Here is a 26,698-nt window from a genome sequence, read left to right as displayed (position 1 = left end):
TGGCTGCCCCACCTGAAGGAGCCTGGGACCACAGCATGGGGCCACTCAAGATCCACGAGAGGGCGCTATGGTATGCAAGCCACCCAGCAAACGGGACTAGGGGGCCATGCCCCAAATGAAAGGAACAGTGGTAGAAAGTAGCCCAGGGCAGTGGATTTAGACTCTTTGCTGGGAGGCCTCCCCTATTTAGGGGTTGATGCATACAGGACCCTGGGCTGGGACCTGATAGAGAGGGAGGGCCTGGGTTTTCCTACCTCACTGCCTAAAAGACTGAGGAAATTGACCTTGAAAACCAGGGGCTGGAGTTCAGGGGCACCAACCACTAGGCAGTCTGGCCCTTCAAACGCCCTATAACAAACTTGAACTTGATTCCCACTGCAATCGTGCAGCTCCAGCTGAGATGCAGCGGCAGTTTTACAGAAAGGTGCACAGACGGGACTTTTGCTCTGATACCCCTTTGTTTGTGTGCAGCTCCCTCCTTCTGGTGAGGTTCAGAGGAGAGGGACACCCTGCTGGGCACTTGCTCGGTGGGCAGCACAAGGCATTGAGCAGTTGTTAGTACCAGATTAGGGGGTTTACATTGGTGAAGGTCGATCTGTTTTCTGCAGAGTTTCAAAGTCCTGACAATAAAGCACATTTTTATAAAGTTCCTGCCCAACCCAGTTTTTTATTGTTTAAAAATACAAGGAAATGGCAGGTGTAAGCAGGGTCTGATTGAGTTCTTCCCTGACAGCTGCTGGGAGGGGGAGAGAGTTACATGAACACACCCCCTCTGCCCAGAGATCCAGCAGATAGAGCGGGGTGTAAATCACTGGGGTGTAAATTTACCCTGCACTAGCCTGCTGCACCCTGAGTGTCCGTGTGGACCCTGCTGCTGTGCATGAACAGTTCCCCAGTGCTGGGAACCGGGAGCAGATCGAAGCACACGAGGGAACTGTTAGAGCGTGGCAGCACGGGCCCCATGGACACTCGGTGCCTGGCAGACCAGAGCAGGGGAGATTTACTCCCCAGCTTGCCACACACTAAATGTTCATGTCAATCTGCTCTCGGTCTTCTCCACCCCACCCTGGCTGCTTATTCCAGTCTCATCGCCCAGTTAGTCTTAGACTCTCCCCACGCTCTTGCTCCTTTTCTGGTCTGTCTCTCCTCACCTACCCCCAGTTCCTCCCCACTGGTTCCCAGTCCCAGCCTCCTTCTCCAGTCAGTCCCAGTCTCCCCCAGCTCCCAGCCTCCTTGCTCAGCATGTCACAGTCTCTGTCCCCCGACTCTTGTTCTATTTACCCTGCCTAGCCAGTAATAGTCTCCTCCCCCTCCCTCCTCCCAGTCCCAGTCCCCTTGCCCAGCCAGTTCCCATCTCCCCCTTTCTCTCCCAGCCCCAGTTTCTCCCTTCTCACCAGTATCCAGTCTCAGAATGTCCGTCTGTCCCCCCCGGCCACCCCACAGGCTCCTTGTCCCAATCTACCCTCCTCCTCTCATCCTGGTCTGATTCTTGTCCCTTCTACATTCAGTTCAGGAGGTTTCCTTTCTGCACTGCCTGGGCCTGATAGAGGAAGACAGTCTCCCTGGGACAGAGTGCCGGGAGCGAACAGATGAGCCTGCACTCTGATTGTGATGCTCGCAGACCAGGTGCCAGCTCATGCCAAAGCCCCAGGTCTCACTGAAAGCTTACAAATGCACAGCCTGGCCCATTCACGTGTGCATTAGTATTGATCAAAATGATTAGTAAATGTATAAGAGTGTTTAATCTTCAAGAAAACTAACCCTGTTATTTGCATGGTTCTCCCTTATCTGTATCCCGTTATAATGCAACAGCAAACATTTCCACTGTGTATAGCCCGGTAACGAAATAACTAATCAAACGAGAAAGAAGCCTTGTGGAATGCAAATGAAGAACTTTCACAGAAAAGTGCTAATTTCAAAGCAAGTGGTCATTGTGTGTGATGATCGGAGGCAAACACTCTAAATGCATTCCTCACTCTCCATCACCAAAGGAAGAGTTCATGTGCGTAGTGACCCTGCCAGCTTGTTTTCTGTGAGATGAAGCTATAAGGCTGGATTCAAGGATCCTTCATCTCTGGACTGTCTGGATTCTAACAGGGTGGAATAAGTAAACAAAAAGATGGAGATCCCCCGAGTTATTCTGGGTAGCCCTGAGAGAGTTTTGGGAAACTGGCAGATGACTACATCTCTGCTACAATTTTGAATTATAGACCACAGTCACTGGGAGCTGCGGGTGGCCGTGCAAATGTAAACAACTGTCTTGCGGCCCAAAAACAGATTACTCTGATGGGCCATGTGCAGCCTGCAGGCCGCAGGTTGAACACCACTGGTCTAAGGGCACTGTCTGTGACTCCATGGTAAGACTGTTATTGTAATCCAGGCATAGGTGCTGGCTTCCAATTGTCCCAGGGGGTGCTCAACTCCCGCTCCACCCTCAGTCCCGCCCCTATTCCACCCCTTCGCCAATTCCCCAATGCACTCACAATCCACAGAGGGTTAATATTAAACACTTACCTTTAGCTCCCATTGCCAGGGGGAGCTGCTAAAACTTTTGAAATTCTAAAGGAAAATATTCTACTCTTCCTTGTGCCTTTTGAATAGGAATTTATTACTCCTTAAAAAGAGAAAAGTTAAAAATAAAACTTATAATGGACCCATAATTGTAACGTTAACTATGGAGTCACAGGAAATTCCTCCATAATACAATATTCTTGTGCTGTGTAAGGCTGAGACATGCTTTTGGCTGAGCCCTCTATGCTACACCAGATCTACAGGGTATCAGAGAGTGGGGACGATCAACCCATTGCCTGGTCAACCTATGAGGGTGGGAAAGGGCTCCATAAACACCCTGAGCATATCCCAAGCTACTCTGGCTGGGTACGGGGGTCTGGATTTTAGTCTAAGGGTAAAAATTTCAGAAGTGCCTCAGTAACCTAGGAGCCTACATGTCATTTTCAAAAGTGACTCAGGGCCAGATTTTAAGGGACACTCAGGCACCTAGGAGTGCAGACAGGCATCTACTGGGACTTTCCAAATCTCCTGGGAGTTTGGCACCAGGCACATTTGAAAATCCCACTGAGCACCTATCTGCATTTGTAGATACCTAAATATCTTTTAAAACCTGGCCCTTGGGCACTTAGGATCCATAGTCTCACTGAAAGTCAAAGCAAATTGGGCACTGAACGCCCATCAGCCCAGTGTAAATTCATAAACAATTTTTGAGCAGAAGTTAATGGTTATAAAGAACCAGACACATTATTTGCCAACAGGCAAATTCACTAATTCAATGATTTTCATTAAATGTTTCTATGACCATGACTAAGTTTCCCAAATATTTTCCCCCAATAGTGGCAACTGGCAGCCCCAATCCCAGCACCCCATGGGGCAGACAGCACCAGCATCACTACTGCCCTGTTGAACGACGGCATCAACATGAAACCTTCCACCCCGCAGAGCAGGCAAACTCCTGGCCGGATCAGAGATTCCTCCCACCTAAGCCTCCACCCCGGCCACAGGTCCCAAAGCTGGGCTGAGACCCTCCATGACACCGACCCACATTCAGCAAATGAACTGGAAAATGGGAGCCATTGTAAGGGAAAGGAAAGGCCTGGGACAGGAGCATCTGCAAACAAAAAAATGAAAACATTTAACAGTCACAGAGGAGGGTCCGCAGTGGCCAGTGCCCTGCAAACACTGACCCTCCTCCCCAGTCAGAAACAACCCCACACTTGTTACATTTTACAACCCCTTTGCCCCTTCTCACAACCCCCTCCCCATTACTTAGTGTTTCATCTTACACTGTCCTTTCACTGTCCCATCATTAAACACATGGACTGCTTCCATCTCCCACCTCACTGCTGCAATCCCCATGGCAAGAAGATGCCTATGCTCTGCCACTGACACACCCTGCAGAACACAGCGCTGAAATGATGCATACTGGATCCCTCCGGGTACATTGGCATCTCTTCCCTTTGATCACATGGGTGTCTCAGAACCAGATCTCATATCACAATCACAGCTCTTCCAAGTGGCTCCAACTCATCGCCTCCACCATTCAGTACAGCTACACCTAACACAGGGACTGCAGCTGGAGCACTTGAAAACAATTCCCAATGGCAATGGCTAGTCCAGCTCCAGGGGGCAGAGTTAAGGCTGCCTTGGCATTCACCTTAACTCTGGATTACCTGGTTTTCAGGGGTTTGAGTTTTGCCCAACCCAAGGGAATGGGATACCTTGGGCAACCTGAACTCTGTGTGAAAGAAGTCTTTGTCAGGGAATTTTAACTTAACTCCACAGTCTCTGACATGCGCAGCTGTCTGTCCACAGGCAGTAAGGAGAGTCTGGCCTTCATTGCAATGAATGAACAAAGACCTCCTGTCTCGGGCGGGACTCATAGAGCTCCAGTGATGATAAATTGGTCACCAGTGTGAGAAATGTTTAACTCTAGCAGTGACTGCAGGGCTATGTGCACACAGAGGGCTCAGGTCTCCATAGCGCTATGTTAGGCAGCTGCACTCATGTAAAGGTGGTGTAAAGTGGTCCTTACATGTCACTACTAGTGAGTTACTCCGACCCACCACCTCTGAAGTGGTTGTTGCCTGTGTGAAAAGGTTTAACTCAACCAGTCTAGCTGCAGGTAATGAGACAAGAGTCACGCTCCAAAAGAGAATGAGGCTGAACAAAGGAGGGAGTGGTTAGCACAACTCTACACTGTGCTTAGTCTCCAGTGCAAGCCTGGGTAAATTTGATGCAAGTGGCTGGAGTACGTGCAAAGCTGGTATACCGGGGTCCTACTCGATAACCATTTTTAACAAGGCCATGCTCTGTGCTGACCTTGCCGCTGTTCTCCCCTGGGGAGACAAGTCTGTTTTTATGCTCCCCCCCCGCCCCGTGTACTGCATGTGTATATAGGATTGCTGCCTGGCGTGTAGACTATGGGGAGGGCCCGACCAAAATCACCGTCCATTTTGGTCAATTTCACTGTCATAGGATTTTAGAAATCATACATTTCATGATTTTGGCTATTTAAATCTGAAATTTCAGGGTGTTGTAATTGTCGGGGTCCTGGCCCAGAAAGGAATTGTCGGGAGGGTCCCAAGGACATTGTAGGGGGCGGTTGCGATGCTGCTACCCTTATTTCTGTGCTGCTGCTGCTGCTGCTGGTGGCACTGCTTTCGGGGCTGGGCAGCTGGAGAGCGGCGGCTGGTGGCCAGGATCCCAGCTCGGAAGGCAGAGCCGCCGCCAGCAGCAGCGCAGAAGTAAGGGTGGCCTGGTGTGGTGTTGCCACCCTTATTTCTGCACTGCTGCTGGCGGGGCGCTGCCTTCAGAGCTGGGTGCCCGGGAAACAGCTGCTGCTCTCCGACCGCCCAGCTCTGAAGGCAGTGCACAAGTAAGGGTGGCAATTCCACAATCCCCCTAAAATAACCTTGCGACCCCCCCACCCCGCAACTCCCTTTTGGGTCAGGACCCCCAGTTTGAGAAATGTCGGTCCCCTGTGAAATCTGTATAGTACAGGGTAAAAGCACACAAAAGACCAGATTTCACGGGGGGAGACCAGATTTCATGGCCGTGAATTTGGTAGGAACCTAACTATGGGAACTGAGTTGTATTTGCCTTGGTGCGATATGGATAATTGGCCAGGCAGGTTCTATGTGGGTGCAGAATGTGAAAGCCGTGGGGCAGACAGGAGAAATGAGAGAGAGGGAAAATGGCAAAGCAGCTGAGAAGATTACTGACTGATAAAGTGGGGCCTTTCAACATCCAACCAGTGCTTGTCCAGATGGGGAAGGGTCATTGTGCAGGCTCGTACATGTGAGCTTTGCCCTAAGACAGACACTGGGCAACTTTACAGCGGCTGTGTCTGGGCAGCAGAACTCTCAACTGCGCTGATGAAGTGGGGATTCTGTGTAATATTTTTATGAATGCTTGGCAGGGCAGTGACTTACCTGGCTAAGGATTGCTACCCAATCAGTGCAATAAGATTACAAAGCTCTACTGGGGGAGAGCTGAAGACATGTGTCACTTAACTGTCTAGGGTGGGATGAATGAGTTATTACAGGACTGGCTGGAGCTCACCTATATTAATGGAGGATCCTGAAAGACAATGGGAACCTCAGGGACTGAACAACTGACAACTAACCCTGGGAAACTTCAGCAGGCAGAACATGTGAACTCCGCAGGGGTCAGCAGGAGAAGGACAATGGACGGAGCTGTGACAGGAGTCTAGGACAAGAGCTGGCCTTTGGAGAGACACGAGAGCTCACCTGGGACTGAGAGATAAAGAGACAGAGAAAAAGTGGAAACCAAGACGGGTCCAAGCAGCATGGCTCATGGGAGCCCTGACTTGGCCAGTATGGACCACATCATAATTTTGCTTCTTCTCTGTGCTAACTGAAGAACTTCCCGAAGGTGTGTTCCAGCTGACCAGTAAATCCCGCTGTGGTTTGAAAAGGCTGCTGGGTGTCACTGCAGATACTTGTTGAGGTGCATTGGTCCCTGATGAGTATAAAAGTCTCTAAGCTGGGGTCTATCTCAGTTGAACCCACTGGGCAGAGCATATGGGGTGAAACAGGAGTGTTGGAGCCCAGAGGCTCTGTCTCGGAGGCGTTGAGGCTACGTGACCTACCCTTAAGGAAGCGTGGGACCCTTGCGGGATCTGGCAAACTGAAGGGGTTCTTCCCTGGGATTGTTTAAAAGCTGGGGCATAGCACAGATCCTGTAGATCTGTGACACCTGTCAAGGCCCAGATGTGGTGCCTGTGACGTTGCGCTCTACACGCTTTATGAATGTGAATAGGATGTAACTGGAATATGTTTGATTCAAAAGGTCTCTTGTAAGATATCATTACAAAGCTTATAATCTACTGAATATATTCATCCTATTTCTATGAATGTTTCATTCTTGTATCTGAAACTAGAAATATGAAGTATAACTCTGAGGTCCTACTGTAATTATGTAAAGTGTGGGCCATTAATGGTGGTGTAAAATCCTGATGACTCCTATTGACTTGGACAATTGACTGTAAATGGCTCTGTTTACCTGCAAGCTTGCCTGTGTACGTATAGGCCAGCCCATGGGTAATGAAAAATGAGGTCTTACAGTGAGATGTGACCATGTCACCTGATACTGGAATCCATCTCAAACCTGGTGCTTTTCCATTTAGAAGGAGGGGTGGGGACCCAGAGAGACAAAGGATTCCCACCTTGTGCCAAAGCTATAAAAGGGGGTGGAGCAGGACAAGGGCGGTCCCAGTCATGAGAAAGCCCCTGCTTTTCACTGAAGATGCTTTCTGGAACTAATAAGGATTGTACCGGGGAAAGGATTGGGCCCAGACTACGAAGGAGTCTAGTCTGTGAAAGAAACCTATTGGAACATCTCTGGGGGTGAGATTTACCTCTCATCAGTTTCTTAATGTATTAGGCTTAGACTTGCATGGTTTGTTTTATTTCGCTTGGTAACTTACTTTGTTCTGTCTGTTATTACTTGGAACCACTTAAATCCTACTGTTTATACTAAATAAAATCACTTTTGTTTATTGATAAACCCAGAGTAAGTGATTAATACCAAGGGGAACAAACAGCTGTGCATATCTCTGTATCAGTTGATAGAGGGTAAACAATTTATGGGTTTACCCTGAATAAGCTTTATACAGAGTAAAATGGATTTATTTGGGGTTTGGATCCCATTGGGAGCTGGGTGTCTGGGTGCTGGAGATAACCAACAAGTGCACAGCAGGTCACCTAAGGACTGGAGCTTTGGGGGCATGGAGCAGACCTGGGTCTGTGTTGCGGCAGGCTAGCGTGTCTGGCTCAACAAGGCAGGGTTCTGGAGTCCCCAACTGGCAGGGAAAACGGGCTCAGAGGTAAATTCAGCACATCAGGTGATAGTCATAGGGGGTCTCTGTGACCGAACCCATCAAAGTGCCAATGTGTGAAAAAGACCGAAAACAAAGGACACAAACTGATCATTCACACATGAAACAAAGTGCTGAGGAAATGTCATAAATGTCTTTCAAAAGGAAAAGGAGTACTTGTGGCACCTTAGAGACTAACAAAAAACGAAAGCTTATGCTCAAATAAATTTGTTAGTCTCTAAGGTGCCACAAGTACTCCTTTTCTTTTTGCGAATACAGACTAACACGGCTGCTACTCTGAAACCTGTAAATGTCTTTGTAACCTCAGGGCAACAATTCTTTATTTCTGAGGTAAATAATATTCAATACTTAACATGAGGGGACACAATTTATGTGGCTCATCATTTGTTTTGGGATCATGATGAGTTACATCCCTGAAAGGAGGTGCACTGGAGTGGGATGGATGGAGTGAAAGTTTCTCAGACAGATAGGTTTCCACTTTGTGTTTATTCAGCATTTGCCTTGGAAATTGCTTGTGCCTAATTCCCAAATAGCCAGTCAAGTTCCTTTGTACCCTCTGGATACTCTCCAAATCTCCCGAGCAGCAGCAACAGGCCCAGAAATTCAGGGTTTACAAGCCCAGAGTTGCTGCAGCAGAGACAAGAACAGGCCCAGCAGGGAATGGGGGTGTGGCTGCCAGGTTACTGCTTTTGGCTCCTCCCATTATGCAAACGAGCTGCTCTCTGCACTTGTGTATTTCAGGGACAAAAAGTTTGGAAAATAAAGACAGTGCAGCTCAGTCAGTTACAACAGAATCAGCCAAGACATTTGACTACAGGGCTCCCCTTACATGGGACTCTCAGAATCAAGCCCAGAGAGGGAACCTTGGCCCCAGTAGATCCTTGCAGAAGTGCTGAACCTGGCCCAGGACTGAGAGGGGAGCCAGCGTACTTCCGTGTGCTGGGGGTTACTCCACTTAAGGGCCTGTTGAGGAGGTTCCCACTGTACCACGGATATTTCTGAGGGAAAGGGAGGGGGCTTCTGGTGAATGTGGCCCCTTTGTGCTCACACAGCCGGGGCCGAGAGGGCACAGGGCAGGGGTGAACATTCCCCACCGTTTCTGGAGATCCTGTGAATGAGGATAGTAAGTGAGTGAGTGAGTAGTAAGTGATAGTAAGGTGGGAGGGGGAGACGTAAACCACTGACCCCAGCACTCAGGTGTGAACTCACTAATGGTGGTCATCAGGGACTAGCCGAGAGGTGCAGACTGAGCTAATCAGAACAAAGAGGCTTTATTCCTGTTCAGCCAGATGTAGCGATCCATGTTCCTACACTAAGTCTTACCTGCGTCAGGGGCTGTTTCTCTCAGTGCATTAGTCACTCTGTGCAAACACAGGCATATTTCTTGCACTAGTTTTGATGCAGCCAGATTACGTATGCACGTTTATTTCCCAGATGCAGAGTGCAGAGGGATCCAGGTGCAGTCTCCATGACACTGTGCTGGGGGGTAAATCTAGTCCACCCTGCGTGGAAAGGCTGCCAGGCAGACTGTGGAGCAAAGAGCTACGCACCATGTGGGAGTTCCCTGCCTGACCCTGCGGGGAGATTTGGGGAAGGAGGGAGCCGTGTGGTGCAGTGTAGCCAGTTTTTGCCCCCTGCACCTACCCCAGCTGTTTTGGCCCCTCCCCCTTGCCACGGGCAGGCTCAGGGCTCCTCCCCCGCTGCTTCAGGGAACTCTGGGGAAAGCTCCACAGCACTCACCCCCCTGCCCCCCGGCCCCAGCTCCAGCAGCCACAGGCAGGGTCACATCAGCTGCCGCTGTCCCGGGGAGACACTGGGCTGCTGTACTCAGGCACGTATCAGCACACACCTGCTAATGGGGCCACCCCACAACATCTGCCCCAGCTGCCCCCGGCTAGGGGCCCAGAGGATGGCACAGCCTGCTCATCCCTTCTGCCCAGTGCAGGGCACAATACAGCTCTGAGTCAACAGGAATGTCTCACATGGGTTCAGTCCCCTCTCCCTCATGGGGAGTTTCCGACGGGGGCAGGTTGGCCAAGTTCTTACCTAAGCAGATCACTTCAGTATCACGAGAATGAGAGCACTGGAATATACCCCATCCTGCAAGACTGCAGTCCCAGAGAGCTGACTGGTCACCACCACAAACAACCAGAATGAGCCAAGTTTGTCCAGATCCTTCTCCAGAATGAGCATTACTAGGGGCACTGACAGCAAATCCACATCCCAGCTGCTTACAAACCACCTCAGCATATTCCATCAGGGCAGGTTTTTCTCTCGAAGACAATAATTTAGACTGACCTTGCTGATTATCAGGCTCAGGGTCAGTTTCTCAGGCTGGTGCAGCAGCACATCGGGTTCCCATGAACCAGCTACTGCTGAGCAGTTCACTGCCCTGCCAGACACATGGATCATTCTCGTGCTGCTAACACCAGCCCAACAGGTTCCAATCACTGCATTATTTAAATCGTATTTGGGTCCCACATTCAATTTTAAACATGATTTTTAATCTGTTTTGGAGACTTTGGTCCAGATTCACTCCATGGGTTGCACCAGCACTTGCTGCTGTAACCCATGATCAGCCCCCCATGCCCCCTTTCCCCTCACACTAGTGTTATGTCTGCCTGGAGCTGGGACGCAGCATGGGAAAGAGCCTGCAGCCCCCTCTGTGCTGGAGGAATGAGAGCAGCCGTGGAACTGGGCAGGGGCAGCCTTGAGGGAATGAAACCAATGTGGCCGTGAGAGGCCCTGATGCAGCACCTCTGCCATGCAGCTTGTGCTGGTCGGGCTTCTCTAGACTCCAGCTAGGTTTCAAAGCTTCTCTGCTCCAGCAGAAACCTTGGGAGAGGGAGGGAGGCAGGGCTCCTGCAGGATAAATCTTCCTGCTGGCAGAGCTTCCAGTACCCTCATGGGCACAGGGCATTGCACACTGCACCCTAACCCACATCCCCTCACCCACATCCCCTCAGAGGGAGGAATCAGCTCTGGGCATATTTGGGTCAAAGCCACAATAATGATTCTGGGGCTTGAAAATGAGCCTTGCAGTGAGAGATTTATGGAGCTCCATCTGTTGACCTTATCAAAAAGATGACCTAGAAGTGACTTGATTGCAGTGTATAAATACCTCTGCATGGACAAAACACTGCATACTAAAAGCCTTCTTAATCAAGTGGAGAAAGGCATAAGAAGAACCAATGGATGGAAGTTAAAGTCAGATAAATTCCTATTAGAGGTAAGGCATACATTTTTCACAGTGATAGTGATGAAACATTGGAACAAACTACCAAGGGAAACAGAAGATTCTCCACCTCCTGAAGTATTCAGAAAAAAACTGTATGCCTTTCTGGAAGATGTGCTTTAGCCAAACACAAGTTATTAGATTAAGCACAGGAGTGACTGGGTTAAATTCCATAGCCTTTGTTACTCAGGAGGTCACACTAAAGCTCCCTTCTGGTCCTAAAATCTATATAGCTATGAATCAAAATGAAAGTTAAAGTTTGCAAAGAGAAGCATTCAAACATTCAGAATGCCAGACTTGTACTTACCATTTTTAGTCCATTTTGTGACTCTGCATTGTGATACTGTCTTTAATTACATGATTGTATGCTATTTTTTCCACAGGACCCCCACCTCGTTCAGTGCACAGAAGAAATGGTGCTCACTGAATGGCTTCAATGAGTGTCCCCAGCCCTTATGTACTGCACACCATCTAAACTGAAATCCCACAACAGAATTGTTAATTTCCTCATGGGCTTTTCTATGGTACTTATTTCTATACCACCTGAGTGCTTCACAAACATTAAAGAATGTCTCTTAACAACATCACTGGAAGGCAGGGAAGTGTTGTTTTCTCCATTTTACCTATAGGGAGCTGAAGCCCAGAGACACTATGGACAAAATTATCAAAAGCATCCACTGATTTTGGGTTGAGACCCCTAGGTCCTGGTTTTTCAGAGTACTTAGGCTTGTGCAGCACGGCTCCCACTGACTTCAGTTTACAGCAGTGAGTGCTCAGCACTTCTGCAAACCAGACCCCCCTGGTTACAAGTGGGCCACCCATAAAATGAGGAACACACAATTAATGACCACCTTTGAAATATTTGGTTTCAGCGACTTGCCAAGTATCACTTAGGAACTCTGTGGCAAAGGCAGGGGTAGAATCCAGTTCCCCAGGGCAGCATTCACCCACCTTAACAAGAGATCCTCCTTTCTCTTTCTGCAATCCCCGGCCTCACACACAGCACACAGTTTCTGCAACAAATGAGGCAGGGGTCCTATAGACAACAGCAACCTTCACTCCACAGCCCTGATTCAGAGCAGTGTCTATTCTGTTCACTGCATGAGGCAGGGGTCCTGTGGAGCAAATAGCAAGTTTTCGTGTAATGAAAGACTGTATCTTAATGCATATGTACAGATGGGCCAAAATAAAGTGGCAAAGACAACTTTAATTCTGCCATTTCCTTATTTTTTTATGGTTCAAATTTGCAAATTTAATGTTCCTTACATGTAATGTTTTGTGCATAATTCCCTGGATTTAAAAAAAAAACAAACTGAAAAAAACAGACTTCCAAGATGCGGAATCATGTTGACACCCACGTGAGTCATCAGGAGGGTTGGAACACAACCTCTGACTTTTGAGCTTTAAAATGGGAGTAGATCAAAGCACATGAGGGAACTGTTAGTTCCCTGCGAGCATGGACCACATGGACACTTATTATGCAACAGACTTACCCCCCCAGCTTGCCACAAACTAAATGTTCATGTAGATCTGCTCTCAGTGTCCCCCACCCCACCCTGCCTGCTTATTCCAGTCTTGTTGCCCAGTTAGTCTTAGACTCCCCCAACACCCTGGGTCCTCATCTGGTCTGTCTCTCCTCACCCACCCCCAGTTCCTCCCCACTGGTTCCCAGTCCCAGACTCCTCACCCAGTCAGTCCCAGTCTCCCCCAGCTCCCAATCTCCTTGCTCAGCAAGTCACAGTTTCTATCCCCGACTCCCTGTTCTATTTACCCTGCCTAGCCACTAATAGTCTCTTCCCCCTTCCCTCCTCCCTGTCCTAGTCTCCTTGCCCAGCCAGTCCCCATCTCTCCCTTTCCCTCCCTGTCCCAGTTTCTCTCCCCACACCAGTATCTAGTCTTGGAATCCCCCCAGACCCTGCCACCCCACAGGCTCCTTGTGCCAATCTACTCTCCCCCTCTAACCCCAGTCTGGTTCTTGCCCCTTCTGCATTCAATTCAGGAGGCTTCCTCTCTGCACAGCCTGGGCCCAATAGCGGAAGACAGTCTCCCTGGGACAGGGGGCCGGGAGCAAATAGATGAGCCTGCACTCTGAACACTTAGACGCCAATTAGTACCCCAAAGAAAGTAATTAGATAAGAAGGCTGGTGGGCTGGGTCGGATAAAGAGCCAAGTAGCCCATGAGCCTTGATCTAATAAAGTGGCACAGGAAGGATGCCCCAGAGAGAAGAGAGAGAGGGAGAACAGGGCGAGCTGAGCCCAGTCACTGAAAGGCCTCAGGGAAGGGAGATCTCTCTTCTCCTCAGGTCCTGACGAGGGGGCCAAACACAGAGGATATTGTAAACAGACCGTTGCATGTGGACTATAGCGTTATTGGTCGAGCTAACTCAAAATCAATGGCACGGTCAATGCACAACTAGTGGAGTCTGTGCCGTTTCTGCAGGGTAAGAAGACAGGAGCAAGGGCACATCCTGGTACATTCCCTTGTCTCAGTTCTGGTGCCTGGCGTCACTCTCGCCCACAGCAGCCAGGAGCAAATCTTCATGGAAAGTCTCCGTCTTCCTGCAATCCCCTGCCTTATTGGCTATGCACCTTCCCACTGCTGCAACCAGTGAGGCTGTGGGCCTCCAGACAACAGCCTCCTTCACTACTCCGCCTTGATTCATTCCCAGGGCACCATCCAGCCTGTGCACTGACTGAGGCAGGGACCTTGCCAGAGGAGAACGTTTTGTCAAACTTTGGTATTAATCCAACTGGAAATGAGAAGTGAAAGCTGGATGAGAAGGGGTTGAGGGAGACAAGGTGGCTGAGGCAATAACTTTTATTGGACCCGCTCCTGTTGGTGAAAGAGACAAGCTTCTCAGCTTACACACAGCTTTTCTCTGTCAGATCAAACATTTCTCTCTCTCCAACAGAAGTGGGTCCAATAAAAGATATTGCCTCACCCACCTTGTCTCTCTAATATCCTGGGACTAACCCAGGTACAACAACACTGCATATACGAGGATCACTGTCACTTTTTGGAAAAACAACAAGGAGTCCGGTGGCACCTTAAAGACTAACAGATTTAAGGTGCCACCGGCCTCCTCATTGCTTTTGTGGATACAAACTAACGCGGCTACCCCTCTGATACTTGACCCTTTCTGGAAAGTTTTCTAGTATTCTGCCAGGACAGCACCTCTCAAAAATCGCTTGGTGCAGAAATGTCACAGCTCCCGTATGGGTTTTTTCTCAGTGATATCCAGTGCACAGGGCTAGTTTCTAGACAGATGACTTATTATTTCTGGAATAATTCTGAATGGTCCCAGTCCTGAGTCCTTTATTCTGTTTCTACTAAATCTGTACAAAGCAAACTCACATTACAGTCACTGGCTGATTGCCTGAGTAAAGAACCCTGGGTTTGGCCCTATATCCTTGCCCTGCACCTCTACCCAGGGAAGATGGGGCTTAGTGACAGGAATGGACATAACTATGCGGGGCATGGAAAGACTCCTCCTCCTCTCCAGCCTTCAGCTCGGGGATGGGGAACAACCCTCACTTTATCCCCACTGCAAAGGTGCAGCTCCAGCGGAGATGCAGCGGCCGTTTTACAGAAAGGTGCACAGACGGGACGTCTGCTCTGATACCCCTTGGTTCGTGTGCAGCTCCCTCCTCTTGCTGAGGTACAGAGGAAAGGGACGCCCTGCTGGGCACTTGCTGGGTGGGCAGCACCAGGCATTGAGCCGTTGTTAGGACCAGGTTAGGGGGTTTACATCTGCAAGAGACCACTGTTTTTTACGTCTGCAGAGTTTCAAAGTCCTGGCAATGAAGTGCCTTTTTGCTAAGTTCTTTTCTCCGATCTTTTTTATTTATTTTTAAAGACTAGGAAAGTGCATAAAATCCTCTCACCCCCGCTACTGCCCCTCCCCCCATGTTAAGAGATTTTCAAGGTTTGTCATTGAAACACTCAAAATCCAAGAAAGGGCCAAGATTAAACACAACCCTTAGCTATCATCACCATGGGAGCTGCTAAAACTTTTGGAACTATAGGAAAATATCCTCTCTTCCATGTGCTATATTCAGAGGAAGATATTATTCCAAACAAATGTTAAGAAAAAGAGTTTAAAATAAAACTTCTAAGGGGCCCGTAGTTGTAACGTTAACTATTAAGTCACAACAAATGTCTCCATAATATGATACCCTGTAGATCTGGCCTAGAGAGTATCAGAGATTTTGTAATTTTCTAGTACTGGTTGGTCCAAAACATGAAAAGTAACAAAACAGGCTGGGGGTTTGGAGACTGCTCTGAGCTAACTCTAATTCCGGTCAAGCCAGGAGTATCCTCCCATTCCCTGATCACCCTCTGCGGGAGCGGAGGTCAGAATCTTCATAAATGCCCCACCCTCTGTGCATCTCCCCATCTCCTTTGGCTGGGCGTCTGGGTCTGGATTTGAGTCTAAGGGTAACATTTTCAAAAGTGCCTCAGTGACTTAGGGGTTTATGTGCCATTTTCAAAAATGACTCAGGATCAGATTTCAAAGGGCATTCAGCTGCCTGGAAATGCACAAAGGTGCCTAGTGGGATTTTCCAAAACTCCTGGGAGTTTGGCACCAGGCACATTTGAAAATCCCACTGGGCACCTATCTGCAGGTTTAGACACCTAAATATCTTTAAAAATCTGGCCTGTAGGCACTTAGAATCAATTGTCTTATTCAAAGTAAAAGCCAGTTGGGCACCAAACTCTTGTTGGACTCTTTGGAATCCCAATGGAAAATCACATAAAAGCTTTAAACAGACGTTAATGGCTATAGATAAACAGACACATTATTGGGAAACAGGCAAGTTTGCTAATTCAATGATTTTCTTTAAAATTTTCCCTGACGATGGCTACGTTTCCCAGATATTTTCCCTCCAAAATGGCAGCTGCCAACGGCACCACAGGCCCCTGTGGGACAGACAGCCCCAGCACGGCTAGTGCCCTCATGAACAACTGCATCCTAAAGAAACCTTCAGCCCTGCAGAGCCGGAAGCTCCTGGCTGGGTCACAGACCTCTCCCAAATGAGCCCTGACCCACTGGCCACAGGTCCCTCCCTGTCACTGACTCATATTCAGAAAACAAACTGCAAAATGGGAGCCATTTAAAGGGAAAGGAAAGATGTGGCATTAAAACAACTGGAAATGACATAACAAAAATGCTTCAGTCACACAGGGGGATCCTCAGTTGCCAGGGACATGAACAGTAATAATTACAGTTCAGTAATAACACCAATGACAAGACTTGCTCTGGCTTTTGTTCATTTCTCGTTAGGGTCACAGGCACATGACGCTCTCTGAGTTCAAGCCCTTTTTTCTCAGGGGATTTGCCTTTCAGGACTAAGCAGGATTATTCTTACCTGAACAGGTCACTCCAGCATCCTCTCCATGATCGCAGTAAGTCACATCCCATCTCCAGATCCTGCAGTGCCAGAGAGCAGACTCGGTACCATCACAGGGAACGTTACCCAACCAAATTATTCCAGATCCTTGTCCAAAACGTGCATTTCCAGGGGCACTGACAGCAGCTCCACATCCCAGCTGCTTACACACAACCCCAGCATCTTTCATGTCCCAGCCATCATCACACACTGTCCCCCATTGATCCTGGTGTTTAACTTCCACTCTCCCGGCACAGGGGCTGCCTCCATCCGCCAGCCTCAGCTCATCAGCACCTTCAAATAGAGAGACACAGAGAAGGGTCAGAGAGAGCAGGGAGCCCCCTCCGCAGCATTATAACAGCAGAGTCCATGCCCAGCAGCAGGGAATCCACGCCAAGAGCCAGGATAATGGGACACACCCAGAGCTGCCTCATGGCGCCACCTTCCCACGTCTCAGGGCCTCCCACTCGGGGCTGTCACTGCTGCAGCTCTCACCATTTTATCCCCACTCTGGCAATTTGGGGTGTTCTTACCTATCCCATGATAACACTTTGAAAGGTGCCAACTCACTGAGTTTCCCTTATTCCAAATGGCGCCATCTCCTGTCACTGTCACTGGGGCTGAAGCCAGCAAGATGCTGCTGTGACGGGTTGGATCACAGAACCCCCCCTGGGAGCTGCCACCTGATGTGCCCAGACTACTTCTGCCCCTGCTTTCCCTGCCAGTTTGGGACTCCAGCACCCTGTCTTGCTGAGCCAGACACTCCAGTCTGCTCCAACACAGATCCAGGGTCTGAACCACATGCCCCAAACTGCAAGCTTAACTAAGAGCAGCTTACAGAAGCGTGCCTGTCCTTGACACTCAGATACCCAACTCCCAATGGGATCCAAACCCTAAATAAATCCATTTTACCCTGTATAAAGCTAATACAGGGTAAACTCATAAATTGTTTGCCCTCTATAACACTGAAAGAGAGATATGTACAGCTGTTTGCCCCCCCCCCCCAAGTATTAATACATACTCTGGGTTAATTAATACGTAAAAAGTGATTTTATGAAATATAGAAAGTAGCATTTAAGTGGTTCTAAGAAGTAACAGACAAAACAAAGTGAATTAACAAGCAAAATAAAATAAAACATGCAAATCTAAGCCTAATACCATAGTAAAACTGAATACAGATGAAAACCTCACCAGTTCCATACACTCTCTTTTACAGACTATTCTCCTTCTAGTCTGGGTCCAACAATCATTTACACCCCCTGTAGTTACTGTCCTTTGTTCCAGGTTCTTTCAGGTATCTTTGGGGGTGGAGAGGCTCTCTCTTTAGCCAGCTGAAGACAAAATGGAGTTTTGGAGTCACCTGGGCAAGTCACATGTCCCTGCATGACTGAGTTCCTTACCAGCCAAGACACATTCCTGGGAAAGCCCAGATGTGGATTGGCATTTCCAAGTTCATTGTTAGCTTAAGGGCTTCTTTACTGGGCACTTACTGAGAATAGACCAACTGCTTCACTAAAACCTGCTCAGAATCAAACAAGTATGCAGCCAATAGTCATAACTTCGAATACAAAAATGATACATGCATACAAATAGGATGAATAGATTCAGTAGCTCATAACCTTTACAGAGATATGTTACATGGCATATGTAGCATAAAACACATTCTAATTATGCCATATATACATTCATAAGTATATTTCCATAAAGACTTATGGGGGGCACCATCACAGACACCATCTCCCTACAGTCTGTCAGGATGTGGGAGTGAGGCCGCCCTGAGTAAATCTGGCTGCCACTTCTCACTTAAAGCCCACTGGGAACACGGCTGTCTCTGTGTGGCTGAGGGGGCTGGAGAAGACCCAGGGACCCCGGTGGGCAGCAGAGACCCTGTGAAAGGAGGATGGGGAGAGTGAGGGGAGCAGGGCACTGGGGGGACAGGAGGCAGATTCAAGGGTTGCAAGGGAATGGGGTAAAGACGATGAGACAGCCGGAGGGAGTGGTGGGGAGGGTGTTCTGGAGGAAGGGGAGGAAAGGGTAGGAAGGTCTGGAAAGGGGCGTAGGAAGGGGCAGGAGCGAGGAGGTGGGACTGAAGTGGGGGCAGGAAGGAGGTTAGAAAGCAGGGGCAGGAGGGAGAAGTGGGGAGGGGATGGGTGTCTGCATTGGGAGTTAACAGGGAGGCAGGAAAGAGAGTCAGAAGGGAGGGGAGGGGACAGGGATCTGAAATTGGGGCAGGATGGAGCACAGGGTGGTCTGGAGTGGGGAGCAGGGAGCAAGGGGCTGGAGGGGGTTATTGAGCAGGGGGCAGGAGGGAGGGGAGGAGAAGGGTGTTTAGAGAAGGGAGTCTGCATGGCGAGAGGAAGGGGTCTTGTGTGGGGGACAGGAGTGAGAAGTGAGGAGGGGATGAGGAATCAGGGGCAGGAGGGAGAGAGGGGAAGGGGGAGAGAGGAGAGAGGGGGCAAAAGGAGGCATTGGGGAGAAGAAGGAGTCTTATAAGGGGGGAAGAGGAGGGAGGGGTGGGGAAGGGCGAACTTTTGGGGGAAGGAGGGAGGGGGTTTGAAGCAGGGCAGCAAGAGGGTGAGGAGGGGAGGGGTGTGGAATAGAGGATGGGAGGGAGCCTGGAGCAGGGGTACATGAGGGAGGATTGGGGAGGATGGAGGAGTGGGGAATCTGGAGCCAGTGGACAGGAGGTAGGGGAGGGGTTGTGGGGAAGGGGGACAGGAGGGAGTATTGGGGAGGGGAATGGAGTCTGGCGTAGGCAGGGGATGGGATCAGGAGTGGGAGGGGGCAAGAGCGAAGGAAACACGGGCAGGAAAGGGTAGGGGTCTCTAGAATGGGGGCAATGCTTCCCGGTCTCAGGTGGAGAAGTTGCAGGTGCAGTGTGGGGTGGAGGAAGTCAGGGAAGTGTTGCTGTTTGCAAAAGGCTAAACCAAACCTGTCGTGATACTGTGACATAATTTATGTGAAGGATTAATGTCAGATCAGAGTGAGGTATCTCTGTCTGTAACTCACCCCTGATAAGTAACAGAAGCTCTGTGTGTGAGTGTGAACTACGCTGCATGAATTAGCTCAGTGGCTGTCAAGCTATTTCCCAGCCAGACCTTCGTCTGTCAGAGGAACTGAACCAGGAGGGGAGAGCGAAGGCAGTGCTGGGCAATGGACGGCAGTTCCCCGTCTCAGGGGTGAGGGGAGGGTAAGCGCAGTCTCCAGCTGAGCAGCCAGGGAGAGTCATGCAGTTCGGGTGCACTAAAGAGTGACTTTTCAGCCTGCGATTCTCGCCCCCACACTGGCAGAGGATTAGAGGGGGGGTTCCAACGTCCAAAGACGGATGGAAAAATGAGACAGGATGTTTTTTTTTAACCTCGCAACTTTTGTTCTGTGGAGCTTGGAATTACAGCCTTGTGCTCCCTGCCAGAGCTTCCTCTTCCCACCTGCCCCACACATTTCCCTCTTCCACTGGTCTCTTCCCACCTTCCTCCCCTGGGCTCTTCCCCCTCCTCTTCTCCCCTTTCTACGTAGCCTCTCTGGCCTGCATGTACAGGCTGCTCCTTCCCCAGATGAGCAGCAGACTCTGCCCCCACTCCCTGCAAGCTGCTTTTCTCCCAGTAGCAATGAGTTCCACCTCCTGCCCCCAGTTGGCTCTAGAGTTGTTTGTGTAAGCAGTGTCAGGATGAGCTCCGCCCTGACATCTGGTGGTGAGGTGTGGCAAGTTGTGGAAAAGAACTTCAGGGGCTGATCTCATTTGCATAGGCACTCCCACCCCGCCTAGAATGAGACCATAGCTGCCCGAATGGTCACTTTGGCTGCTGTGGGATCCCCAGTGTCTCTGTTATTGGGGCAGGAAGAATAAATTGTTATTAACCTGATTATGGGAACTGTGCTTGGAACTGTATGTGGCCTTTTGTTATGATGGAGGGATTCACCATCAACTAAGTAGCACTCGCTAGGCAAGGGTCATGGGTTCCAAAACTCTATGAATGGAGAGAGGTTGGGGTCAAGTATTAATACTTTGTGGCATGGGCCCCTTGGTGAGGGCCTTACATGCTAATTCCACTTTCTCCTCTCTCCACTGTGAAATATCAGAGTTAATTTTCATTTCATTAGAAGTCTAGTTATAGGCTGCTGAGCTCACTTTGGGCGAACAGTGCACCAGCACTGGGGCTCCCCTACTACACGCTGAATTCACCTAAGAGCTGAAATCACTGAGTGTTGCGTTATGTAGTGGGGGAGCCTGAACGTATATTGTGGAGCAGATTGCGGGATGGCTGGAGTGCCTTGTGGACAGGCTCGTGAAGCAGTTTGATGTGGAGCGGTTTGTGGATGGCAGGAGCTGCTTGTGGGCTGTGGAGCGGAGCTGAGCAAAGGAGTTCGTGGGGCGGCTGGCGGAGTGGAGCGAAGCTATGGAGCTATGGGGTGGTCAGCTTCAGGTCATGTAAGGTGCTTCTTACCCCTGTCCCATCTCCACCCAGGTTGGGCGGTAAAGCTCCGCAGATAAACTTTCGAACTCTGGGGCTGCCCTGACCCCGGACAGAGACTTTTGGGTCATTGGACTTTTGGGACTTTGGGTCATTTGGGGTTGCTGGACTCAAGAACCAAAGGGAAAAGGGCATGCCCCAATTTGCTTGGGGTGGGTTTTTTTTTTGCTCATGGGTTGTGTTATCAATCCTGTTGGTGGTGTTTCCCCAACATAATGCCACATTGTTTCTCTCTGTTATTAAAAGGCCTTTTGCTACACTCAGACTATGTGCTTGTGAGAGGGGAAGTATTGCCTCCTGGAGGCGCCCAGCGGGGGTGGTATGTATTTGTCCCAGGTCACTGGGTGGGGGCTCAAGCCGGTTTGCATTGTGTTATTGGAATGGATCCCCTAGAGATTGAACCCGGCCCTTGTTGCTGCCAACTCTGACGGGCAGAAGGGTTACATTTTGGGGGGCTCGTCCGGGATCGCCTGGGTCAGTACCCCTCGCAAGCACCTGTTGAGTGATCCACTACATGGGGAAACAATTTATATTTTTTTGTTTGTGCTTATATTTTGAGGAAATTACTGTTTGTATAATGGCTAATATGTCAGGTTTGTTGGGCCCTGGCTCAGCAGCTTCTATCTCAGAGGCCGCAGCCTCGGCTGATGATTGGACAAAAGCTCTGGGGCAAACATTGGAAAAGGTTGTGCTGTCCCATGCTGAGTCAGACTCTTGTCATAAGTTAAGATTATTTGCTGGGGAGGAGGAGTTTGAACCCTGGTTAGAGCATACCACTGAAATGCTGCAAGAGTGGGCCGTACCAGATGCAGAAAAGGGAAGATACCTTACAGAGAGCCTTGGCAGCCCAGCATTAGATGTGATTCTCACCCTGAAGCTCATTGACCCTGGGATCAGTGTGAAGGACTGCCTAGAGGCCCTTGAACACAACTTTGGGAGCGTAGAGGGCCCTGAAGACAGCTACTGTAAGTTCTTTAATTCCCGACAACAAAAGGGCGAGAAGGCTTCAGCCTACATACGGAGACTGGAGAGACTGCTTCAGAGAGCTGTTCTGAGGGGAGCAGTGACTGCTGAGCAGATGGATCAGACCAGACTGGCTCAAATTGTAAGAGGAACTCAGTATCAGAACCCGATTCTACTTCATCTCCAGCTAAGAGAACGACGGGAACATCCCCCGTTACTCCCAGCTGATAAAAGAGGTCAGAGAGGAGGAAGAAAGGCAGGCTGCCAGTGAGTCTTGGGAAGCCCAAACATCGGAGCCAGCCAGCACAACACCACTGCAAATGGCCAGTGTACTGATGGTGAGCACCAGAGAGGAACTTGCCCAACCAATGCAGGTCCTGATGGAATGGATAGCTGAGCTGCAAAGTACCGTTGACCGAGTTAAGACTTCCAGGAATAAGAAGCCTCAAATTGTGGCAATTGAGAAGCCCGCACTTAGAGAAGCCTGCACTTCCCCCAGGCGAAGGGGGAAAGGCTGTAACACTGCTCTAGCTAAGTGCACACACAGTTCTGTTTCCCTGCACCCAGTAGAAACTAAGAACAGCCGGCAGTTTCCTTGCTCAGAAATCCCCCAGCCTGCCCCTCCAGTGAGCTCCAACTGGCTTTGTTTTCTTTCTGCTTCCAAGATCCCGGTCACAACTCCTTCTACTGGCTTCTCCCCCAACAGACACAGTCTGACGCCAGTATCCTAGCCCCTGCATTGGCAACAATGGAAACTCCTGGCTTAGCTCTGCCCTGCCCATGTGCCCAGTGCCTTTGGCAGTAGCCCCCACTGTCTGTATCTGTTTTCACTATGTAAAGGATCTTGATTGCTCTGTCTGTTGAGCCTAAAAGAGAGTTCTCGCCCTGCCATTGGCTTTCATGAGGTCTGTGATTATCTTAGGATCGAAGACTCCTCAATGGCAGCCATCAGCACCTTTCTGGATAACAATCACATTTACATACTGCACCTCTCATATGCTGGCTCCACTTCTGTGACCCAACTTGGAATAATGACCCCACTGAGCACTCTGAACATTGGGGAAGTTCAGATCTGGGTCTGGGAGTGAAACCTGCCGCTTTGGCCCACCCCTGATATTTTCTCATTTGTTTGCCTGGACCCCACATCGTTTTACAAATTTGTTTTCCCACACAATGTAAAGAGGTCAATGATTGTGAAACACAATCTTCTGGCAAAGACTGACCTGGCCTCTGCTCAGGGAGGAGGATTCGGGCACTGAGGGAAAGGGAAAGCTACATGGTGATATCCCCTATACTGTATACCACCCCCCACACACATCACTGTGTCTGTGTTCATGTGAAGAAAACTCAAATTTCCCATAGAAAATAAAAAATATCAAAGGGATGATAGACATTTCCTCAGCAATCCAACAAAAATGCATTGAGCTGAACATGTGCTTGGCATCACTATATGACACCATCCCACAATCGTGCAGTAATTTATCCCGCACGTGGTAATAATTGTCCATCCCCTGCAATGTCAGTCTGATCAGCAGAAGTCACCACAGAATTCCATGCTTTCCGGTCATGTACAGCTGTGTCATGGGCTCTAATCCCAGCACATTATATAGGAACTTCTTGGGAATCTGAAATATAAGTTCAAGTGACCTGCTAGAGGGTTGGTTTTGTCAGGATTTTCTGGGTTCCAGCCCCCTACTCACCGCACAGTTACTGAGCTGTCTGTGAAATATACATCAGGGCAGGTTTTTCTTGAAGACAATAATTGAGACTGACCTTGCTGATTATCAAGGTCAGGGTCAGTTTCTCAGGCTGGCGCAGCAGCACATCGGGTTCCCATGAACCAGCTACTGCTGAGCAGTTCACTGCCCTGCCAGACACATGGATCGTTCTCGTGCTGCTAACACCAGCCCAGCAGGTTCCAATCACTGCATTATTTGAATCATATCTGGGTCCCACATTCAATTTGAATCCTATTGCTGATCAGTTTTGGAGTCTTTGGGCCAGATTCACTCCCTAAGACGCACCAGCAAATGCTGATGTACCTCATGATCTGCTCCCCCCTCCCCCATTGCAGTTAAGTCTTCCTGGAGCTGGGACACTGGATGGCAAGGAGCCTGCAGCCCCCTCTATGCTGGAGGAATGAGAGCAGCCCTGAAACTGGGCAGGGGCGGCCTTGAGGGAATGAAACCAATGTGGCCGTGAGAGGCCCTGCTACAGCACCTCTGCCACGCAGCTTGTGCTGGACGGGCTTCTCTCACCTCCAGCTAGGATTCAAAGCTTCTCTGCTCCAGCAGAAACCCTGGGGGAGGGAGGCAGGGCTCCTGCAGGATAAATCTTCCTGCTGGCAGAGCTTCCGATACCCCCATGGGAACAGGGCATTGCACACTGCACCCCAACACATGCACACACCCCTTCTCTGGGAGGAATTAGCTCTGGGTTTATTTGGATAAATCCTGCTCACTTCAAAATTGCAAAACTTCTACTGGCTTCAGTGAGTGAATGGGGGAGTGAGGAGCCAGGACTTGGCCCTTGGAGCTGTTGGATTCTGGACTGAGACTGTTGGCACCTGGACGACATTGATAACACACTCAAATCCCAGCAGCATGAAGTGACCATTTCAACAGGAACTCAGCTAGCCAGATACCTACAGAAACTCCTTCCCACCCCTTTCTCATTATGTGATGCACAGCCTGGGTCCTTCGCACCCCCAACCCCCAAACGAGTGTCTTTTGCAGTGTGCCCAGAATGTCAACCAATTTGGTCTATTATGGCCCAAACAGGATAACAAGTTTCAGAGTCCCGGAGGCCTCACAGAGAACACCCTGCCAGCCACCCCTCTCCTTTATAAAAAGGGGGAACCAACTCAGGTGTCCCTGCTAACCATAGCTGTGTCCGTATGGAGAGAGGTGATCCCTCAGAGAGGCCGGTCGCAGGCCATGAAGGACTTTATAAATTCTAACCAACACCTTAACCTCCACCCAGAGCTGGGCAGCCAGTGCAGATCCTGCAGCACGGCTGTAACATGCTCCCAGCATGATGCCCTGCTCAGTGAGTTGCTGCCATTTTCATCAGCTTCGTTCTCTGAATGGTTTTAAGGTGCAGCCCCACATTAGGGTCATTTGAATAGTCCAATCTCAAGGTAACAAAAGCCTCGATAACAGTGTCAAGATCCAACCCCGAAAGGAAAAGTCACAAGCTCCTAGATGGGCACCAATGGTAAAAAGCGGACTGTAAAAGTTACCACCCTCATTCCAGTTAACCCAGCTCCCCTGGTGAAGCACAGAGGAGACTTACCTGCTGTGTCCTGAAATGAGAGGAGAAGAAGCCACAGCACTGGAGTGGAGAGATGTCCCTTCATTGCCAGCCTGACTTGCTGTCCCCTCCTCACACTGCACTGGCTGCACCTAAGCACCTGCCAGAGCTCCTCTGTGTCTGACAAGTGACAACAAAGCAGTGGAAGGGAAATATATAGATTCAGAGACTGGCATCAGCTGCGGGAAGGAACCAATAGCAAACCCATCTGCCTTTTTAGTTATTATCAGTGGTTTTATCTGTGACTTTATGCAGCTAAAACATCCTATAAAACTCGAAAGCAACAAACATCACCATATATGAGTGATGAGCCCCCTCCTGATGTCAGGTTTACCACAGCCTCAGATCATCGGGTAACCCCCAATCTCCAGAGCCGGAAGGAAAAGTTCTGCACAAACTGTAGCCGTGCTGTTTCTCGCCCTGATAGATTCTATATCATATTAAACATGAATTGGGAGTCATTCGAGGCAGGTTATTTTATAAACTAGGAAAGAAATCTCTTGTGCCAAAGGTGATCATTACAAGACCAATTCCCGGTACAGGACATGCCCAATTTCAGACAAAGACAACTCACTAGAACCAGGTTGTGTTGCTCAGATCAGCTTTATAGAAGAAGAATTACTCAGCAGCATCTGAAATATTGTCAGTTCTTCCACTAATAGGCCTTGGGGCAGGGGGGAAAGTGGGCCGGTACAACATACCAGTAAAAATTGGCTGCCGGTATTGGCCTGTACGCAGATGATGTTAAAGCGCTGCCGTGGCAGCGCTTTAACATCATTGCCCCCCCACCCAGGCTGCCAATGGGGGACACAAAAGGGGCAGCTGCCCCGGGGCCAGCAATTTAAAATTTAAATCACCGACGGAGCCCCAGGCAGCACAGGCCAGGGAGCGCGGATGGGCTGGCTGGTGGAGGCTGACCCCTCAGCCCCACCCCTTCTGCCCAAGGCCCCGCCCTTTCCAGGGGCCCAGAGTCAGGCCCCTGTACCAGTAAGGGCTTTATGTTACTTTCACCCCAGCCTTGGGATTTCCTGTCCAGACCATGATTCTTAGTGGTAGAGGCGGAGCATAGGGCTTCCTGAGTAGGCCATGACCCTCTCTTGCAGTAGGAGGAGGTCCTGCACACACCATGGCCATCAGTGCTATCAGCAGCAGGAGGGCTCCTTGGAAACAAGTTTACTTGATTCATGGGACAAACAATTCAAGGAACAGGCACAAGGGAAGGGAATAGCACAGAATAATGACTGGCTGGCACCACACCTACCTCCTGCTCTTCCTCAAGAGAACTCTTACAAATACTTGGATTAAGGGAAACGTCTTTAACTCTTTACCTTTGCATTTTCTCACATGCTGCCCTTTCTGTATGGAGAAAACTCCCTCAGAAAATCTGTGCAAGCAACACCTGATCCTCCTTCGAATCCCTCCTTGAGACTCCGCTCTGTTTTGATTCCAGAA

The 26,698-nt window shown here is 49.6% G+C and overlaps 1 protein-coding gene across 1 annotated transcript in view; it reads right to left on the bottom strand.

Moving 5' to 3' along the window:
• Positions 1–25,292, bottom strand: part of LOC144268937 (antigen WC1.1-like) — a 59,096-nt gene extending 33,804 nt beyond the window's left edge. Inside the window, exons 1-2 of the mRNA XM_077824296.1 lie at positions 25,229–25,292; positions 16,479–16,793 (exon numbers count right to left, since the gene is read on the bottom strand). Coding sequence (XP_077680422.1) covers positions 16,479–16,793; positions 25,229–25,292 — 379 coding nt within the window. The remainder of the gene's footprint in view (positions 1–16,478; positions 16,794–25,228) is intronic.
• Between the last annotated feature and the right edge of the window lie 1,406 nt (positions 25,293–26,698).

The sequence above is a fragment of the Eretmochelys imbricata genome, chromosome 1, assembly GCF_965152235.1.
Source record: "Eretmochelys imbricata isolate rEreImb1 chromosome 1, rEreImb1.hap1, whole genome shotgun sequence".
Lineage (NCBI taxonomy): Eukaryota > Metazoa > Chordata > Testudines > Cheloniidae > Eretmochelys > Eretmochelys imbricata.
Note: the sequence above shows the minus strand (reverse complement) of the source record. Positions and strands in the feature narration are given on the sequence as shown.